This window comes from Gavia stellata, chromosome 19 (genome assembly GCF_030936135.1).
Source record: "Gavia stellata isolate bGavSte3 chromosome 19, bGavSte3.hap2, whole genome shotgun sequence".
Lineage (NCBI taxonomy): Eukaryota > Metazoa > Chordata > Aves > Gaviiformes > Gaviidae > Gavia > Gavia stellata.
In genome coordinates, this window is record NC_082612.1 from 13,307,527 (window position 1) to 13,314,788 (window position 7,262).

General features: G+C 42.6%; 1 protein-coding gene across 1 annotated transcript in view; it reads right to left on the minus strand.

The window, feature by feature from the left end:
* The window catches only part of SLC7A11 (solute carrier family 7 member 11), a 55,905-nt gene extending 49,051 nt beyond the window's left edge, over positions 1-6,854 (minus strand). Inside the window, exons 1-2 of the mRNA XM_009820513.2 lie at positions 6,578-6,854; positions 3,564-3,690 (exon numbers count right to left, since the gene is read on the minus strand). Coding sequence (XP_009818815.1) covers positions 3,564-3,690; positions 6,578-6,854 — 404 coding nt within the window. The remainder of the gene's footprint in view (positions 1-3,563; positions 3,691-6,577) is intronic.
* Between the last annotated feature and the right edge of the window lie 408 nt (positions 6,855-7,262).

Sequence of the window (7,262 nt, forward strand, 5' to 3'; positions counted from 1 at the left end):
AAATGAATGAAAATGGGATTTCCTAAAATGCAAACAGAACTTCTTCCTTTTATTGACTAACAACTTCCCAGCACTGCAAGTGAGAGCAAACATCCTCAAAGCACAGAAAGCACCTGCCATGAAACAGAGAAATGTGAAGAAAGGTAGGCATGCAGTGCAGTTGTTGCATTTACAAATTTTAAATACTCATAATATGCATACAGCCTTTCTTTCTGAGGCAAGCTAAACGTTTGCCAGAAGCCTTAGCACTGACACATATTAACAGCAAGTTACCCTGTGCCTCGGATCAGACACTGTCTGCATATTACAGTTCCAGTGGTCTGTTCACATTTGGTTTGGGAGGACACTTTTACCCTTCTTAGGACAGCTGGTGGCACCTCTGCTTCATCACACACAGTAAGGACAAAAGGGCATATGATTCTGCCTCAAAGGATTTTTGATTTAAACAAGAGTCCATGCAAATTTCTTGTGAAAAAATCTACAGCATTTAACAAAATAATGCCTCACCTTACAGAATTTTAATAAAAATATAGCTGCTAAAAATGCTATGGAACAGTGTAAAAATTCTGAAAAGGAGTTATTATTCTCCATCGAACGATAAAGGAATTTTCCACAAGAGAGTTTCGCCCTTGAAACAAAACCCACTTTCTTAGCGTTATGACTCAACCAAAATGTCACACATTGCGTTGGACCGAACTGCAGTGCAGCGAAAAACAGAAGTATCTTCCTCAGAAAGTTTCTGTGTGGACAAGTGAGGGTTGCAGCTTGAGCATCCCCCACACATGAGGACTGTTCTTTTCACTGGCCAACAATTGGCTTTGCAACATTTGCCTTTGCTCAGGGACCGAATGTCCTCTGTGCTGGATTTACCCAGACATTTACTGACTTTATCTCACTGCAATATTTCTAATTTACTTAAGAAGATCACCAGGCTTCTGGCTTTTAAACACTGCAGCTTGCCAAAAGTAGTTTGAAGTGTCCTAGATCAGACGAAAGTTCAGATCTTTGGAGCTTTCCCAGATTTTTTTCCCTCCGTCTCGGCACCTTTTTCCAGAACTTGGATTTTTCCCTCTCATTTTAAGAAAGGCCTCTCTAAAGAGGTGGTCGCTGCTATCCACACCACTATGTTTTTAAAAACATAGCTCCTAAATTATACCTCTAATAAATAGCTGTGTCTCTCATATTCCCATGTTTGGGGAGAAATGTTGGGGAGATGTTGCTGGCAGTGTAGTCGATCAATGGAGCTGGAAGCTGACGGAATGGGGAATTGATTGTAGTCAATTCCTTTTGCCTGCAATCCTAGACAGACGGGCAGCCCCCTGACAGCTCTGTCTTCAGGAGCGGGCAGAAAGCGCGTTAGCAGCTTTCAGGGAAAGGCAAGGAACACGAAAAGCCACCAGGAAAGGAGCAGGTACAGTGTCCCAGCACATGCCAGGGCTGAGTCAGTCACTCATGTGGCAGCGCACGCTCACCCATCCTGTGTTTAGCAACCACCACGGTTAAGTACTGCAGACAATGCATTCACACAGTTGTCTTCCCTTGTTTGAAAACAAGCTTTTTTTTTTTTTAATGGTATGTAATATGCCCACAACCTGACTTTTAGGGAGAAAAACAATTCCTACTTGTACTGGATGAGGAGTAGCGCAGTGTAAGGCACATCGAAACAACAGGTGATGCTGGCACAGTTTAATCAGTATGTGGGCAGAGTTTAAGTGTGTCCTAGACTGTAAAATAGTGGCAGAAAAGATATACGAGAGCAGGAAATGTTTATTTTGGTTGCAGCTGCTCTACCAGCCTGTAGGTGTGAAAATCCTGCAATCTTTCAGAGGAAAAAACGGCTTAGCCCAGAAGCGTGTGTGTAACTTCATCTACTGAAAAAAACTTGGGTATGCATTAGGTCTCAACTTCTTTCATAGCAGCAGCCAATTAGTTTACCGATGCAGGAGTCAGATATAAAACTCTATACAGAGTTTCGGCAGCGCTGCTCTGATCATCACAAGTTATAACAAGTACACCTCCCTTGCTGCCTCTCAGATTTGATGATTAAAGAATCCACTGATGTTCCTTCCCATGCAAGATGATTATTTTCTGGGTGTGGGGCAGATGACGATGACTAAGAGTGTTTTCATGGCACTCCTGGGACACCGTCATATGTAAAAAAATAATAATTTTGCAAGGAGAGGAATTTACGAAGCCTGGTTTCTCGTGGGTATTTGTGCCTCGGTTAATAAGGTCCCCCTGCCTCGTAAGGGGCAGGTTAAGGGGGATTTCTAACACTACTCTCTTGTTGATTCTGTGATGTGCAATGATATAGCTACGTTCACAGCTCTATGTTTCTCACAGTGAACACATAGATAGCTCTGTTTCCTCTGTCTGGTTTTCCTTTTTGGCAAAGAGTTAATATGGTTAAGACATCTTCTCTTTCATCACGTTTGATGGAAATTATGCCGTTAATTGAAAGGTGATGTATGGGTGGGGAGGACGTAGGGGACCATCTGACATACACAATGATTTCCTCCGGAAACAAGGGTTTATGGGTTCATGACGACTCAGCACTGTCAGTACTCTGAAACCCAACAGTCTATGCTAGAACTTGTCAATGTTATGTAAATGTAGTTGTGATTGGAAATGAGGCTTGCGCTTTTGTGACTAATTTGCTGATTGCTGAAGAGAGGGGAAAGGAGTGCTAAGTAGCCTGAGGCAGGACTGGAGCATTCCTGAAGTCACTTTACCTAAGTGAGTTGCCCTGTTCTACATGTACCAAGCTCTCCAGCCTCAGCAGTACTGTAAAAAAAAAAAATTTAAAAAACCTACAAATTCAAAGGGCCACATTTGAGTTTGATACAAGGATCCATTCACTTTATGAAAATTTATTTGATGTGATTCGATGATTCAGCATCTTCATATTGTAATTCACCTGTACAATTGTCAAGGGCTGCATAAGTCACAGGCTTACACACCAAAACAATACTTTGGACATTTTAAGTATGTAAGGACTTAATGTTGCTTTATTTGGCCAGTTAGTGCTTTTCATAGTAATCAAGAGTTAACTTCTCTAACACCCCACAAAAACAAAAAATGGGGACCTGAACTGACGTATAAAGAATACATGGTGCCCCCAAATCTGAAAACTAGCTTCACCAGGAGTTATTTCTTTATCCACAGACAACAGTGACCACTCCAAAAGCTACGGCAAAGAGTTAGAAAATTAAAGGTGACTTCCCTCTTCCACTCTAATATATATAGGTATAGGTGTTAGCATTTTTAGTGGCATTAATAGATAGAGTAAGCTTAGCAAAATTAAAGCAAGTAACTGAATTTGTGTGGCAGGCAGTTTTCTTAGATTTGTTTTTCCCCCCCATACACGTCTTCTTGAATGCTTCAATGCTGACAAGCAAAATAGCATTGTTAAATTCTCTGAAGCAACCGTACTAAAAGAACACAGCTCACTGATCAAGGTATATTTGATTTGTTTTGCCCATCATATATTGGAGATTTTTCTTTATGACTGAGAAGTGTATTGCCATCAGAAAAGAAACACAGAAAAGCCACGATACACTTACCGAATGATGAGTAATTCAACCCAGACTCTCACAAAAGCGGGTAATGGGCCAAAGGCCTCCAGGATATAGGTGTAGTGACCACCAGATTTCTTAATGCATGTTCCTAGTTCAGCATAGCAGAGGGCACCTGTGAGAATTAAACTGTGGCATCACGAGAGATATCCAGAAATACCTTTCAAAACATTTATAAGCTAAACAATGGAGCTGCCATGCTATCACAACTAGTTTTGATACATTTTAATCATTTTTTCCAAGCAGTTTTGTAAGTTTTAATTCATTCAGCCAGACTTGCAGTTAACTAGGCTGTACATCTATCCAGTTACATTCACGTGTAAAGCCACTGAACAAACTATTTGCTATCAACACGTTTCATTACTCATCCGTATCTCATGAAAAGGGACAACAAAACGCCCTGTCACGCCAGCTACCCCGGCTCCCCAGCCAGCCTGCCTGCACCGCTAAGTGAAAGCCTTCTGACACATTTGCTTGTTATCAAATGATGATCAGCTCCCTTCAGCCTTAGAGATGCCTGGCTCAGCCTCTGAAGAAAAGCCTGAAAACTGTACTACCTCTCCTCAGCCACAGGCGAAGCAACTGATTGGCCAAAATTTAGTAGCAGGAATTGCACATTAAGGATTTTGCTCAATAGTACTCCCAACATCGTATATACAAAATTCGGGGGATGGCTTAGCCCTGGCTTTTCAATGTTGGTGTGTTCTTTTGTTCTACTGATGCAATGAAAGCTCAGTTCATTTCTGCATTGCCTTAAATACAGACCACTTCATGTTTTCATAGCAGGAGGCTCATTTCATCCTTTGGTGCATTTACACTGACTAAAATAAAACCCAAATCATCATCACATGGCTGCATTAGTTCATGCAGAAGTGATTCAGTGCCCCTTTGGAGCAAGTGCTAGCGGCATTCCCAGCAAGTAGCAGCTCTCAGAGAGATCCCCGAGGCTGCTGCCAGCACAACGCATGGCCTCTGCCATTACAGAGCAGGCAACAGCACGCTGCAACTATGAGGACCTGCATGAAGCCTCCTTCACCCAGGCACCGTCTGCTACTGCTGCTTAATGAGCCATCACCCAGTGGATTCTCAGCTCCACGGGTGGACTGCATCAGTAGAGAAGTGCGCCACATCCAACAAATGTAGGCAGCCCTTTTAAAAGAGCCTGAGAAGCCAGATGAAAACAGTATTGACCTTTGTAAAGACTGCATCACGTAGAGTTAAGATCAGCAACGTATAGGAACTCGTTTCAGCTCTGTTCCCTGCATGCTTTTATGCTGCAGCACTTTAAGATGAAAACTACAGTTGTCAAAGTCACATAACATGTATAAGCCCATTAAAGCTGTACCACATTAGGACAAATTCCATCCTTGTTCATTTGCTTTGTTTGGGGCTTTGCAAAAATGTGGCAGCTTTTATCTGCTATTCTTCAGCTTATGTGAAAATGTACTTAAAGGAATTCTTACAGCCACGTTAAACAAGTTATTGATGGGTTTTGATACATGTTATACATGCAGCCTCAGCAAGACCTTAAGTGATCTTTGCATGTGATTTTACTACAATTAAGTCATGCAGGGAATGAAAAACACCCATGGCATAAAAAATGTGAAAAAATAACTGTAACAGGTCCATTCAGAGAAAGAGATAGAATCTTTTGCTGGGCCAAATTACACAGTTCTTCATATCTTGAGATCTGGAAAATGACCTAGAAAGTCCGTCTGATAAGAGAGATTTTTTTTTTTTTGGTACAGACTTTACTTCACAGCCAAAAAATTACTACTATTAAAGTTAAAGCCAAAAACGCAATGCTTAAGCAAATTCTGTTTTTACGAAATCTAAAGAGCAAGGTCTTCTAGCAGGGTTACAAATTGTATTTGAGGTCTTTCTTTAAAGGGAAATTTTGGTTACAGGCAGGACTCCACATTTGTACAACAGACGATGCTGCACATTATAGCAATACATTTAATATTTGACCAAAACGGGTCCTGACTTGCTTGTGCTGTCTGTTTGGCTCGGGTGGGCTTAGCCTGTAAACAGACCATGTTTCTTTTCGGCTCAGAGCCAATTTACACAGGGTGGTATTTGCGTGTTCCACTTATTAAGCAGACATGTGTTAGTCCGTGTTTGTCCTCTTTACCTCCTGCCAGAAAACAAATTGGTTTTGTTTTAAATAAAGCCAATATTCATGTTAGTTCTTCAGCTTCTTTGAGATTAACTCCTTAAGTAGGTCAATGGACCCTCTGTCCCACAGAGGCTGGGGTGGGGTTTTCCACCCTGAATGGGGGCTTTGTGTACAGAACAAGTCAACTGGCGTTCTTCAGAATTTAATACTCTTGAAAAACACACAAAGTTAGTAAAAACTGTCACAATAGGCAGGCCAGTAGTCAAACTCGCCTTACAAATTTGTTTCCATCCCACTGTTTTTTTGCAGCGCAATCTCTCAAAGCAACATCGTGAGCGGGAAATAAAGAGCAGTAATACAAGACTAGGGAGAGGGGTTATTACTGTTATTATTTTGTTCCCTTTCATGCCGATACAGCTTACGTCCAGTGGGAATTATTCCTCTCAGACCTTGCTCTAGCCTCAAGGGAACTAAGTCAAGCTGTCTAAACATTCCGTCGGTGTTCAAGCAAGTGACCTGCATCCCCAGCTGCCGGGGGCCTTACAAGCAAACCGTAAACTATCCCTTACAGCCAGAAGAAAAACATTATACGTATAGCGTATTGTATGGCATAAAATGGACATTTACTTTTCCTGTTCCTTTAGGGACCCGTAAGAAACAGTAATTTATGCTTCCAATCTTTACCGACCAGGCGCCGGGGGGACAGGGGTTGCATACCTCTGCGCCCTCCACACAACCTATCATGCAGCAAAAGCCTTCCGTAGCCCTATTGGTCCTCATGCTCCACGCTGTGCCTTGCTATCCAATGGCAAAATCAGACAAATAATAGCAACAATCCACCGGCAGCCCCTCTGGACCAATTAGAAACTTTTAAGGGACTTACCAAAGAGCGAGAGGATACCACACGCTGTCCAGACAGTCAAGGACATGCCCACGCTGCCCGTGTTCTTCAGGATGCCTTTGGGAGAGATGAAGATGCCAGCTCCAATGATAGTGCCGATTATGATGGATATTCCCCTCAAAAGCGTCACTTTCTTCTTCAGCACAACTTTTCCCTCCTGGGCTGGCTGTCCGCTGTCCGTAGAGGGCAACCTGCCATTAGCTTGCCCCTGCAAGTAGCTCCCATTAGAGACCATGGTTACAGCAGCTTTCCTGAACATGCTACAGTGCCACCAGCACACCGACGGCAAGCACAGGCAAAAAAGTTTGCAGCAGAAACAAGGGTTTTTTCCCCTCTCTGTGTAGGAAACTACTTAGTCTCTGCCCTCTCTTATCTTTCCAGCTGCTCCTACGCACAGGTAGCAAGCTCCTAAAGAGTATTGGAGCCTTTCCTGCGATCTGAGCCCGGCTCCGGAACACCTGCGCTTTCACACTGCGAGCTGGTACTGCCCTATCGTTGGAAACCAGCTCAGCTTCCGCGTGGACTTGTATTTAAGCTCTTGTCATACCAAGTTACTCCAGCTGAATGATGATGCAAATTCTCCAGGTTTGCATCAGCCATTTGAGAAACCTCTGGCATTACTCAGCATTTCTCTTTTTTTCTTTTTTTTTTTTTTAAACAGTAGGGG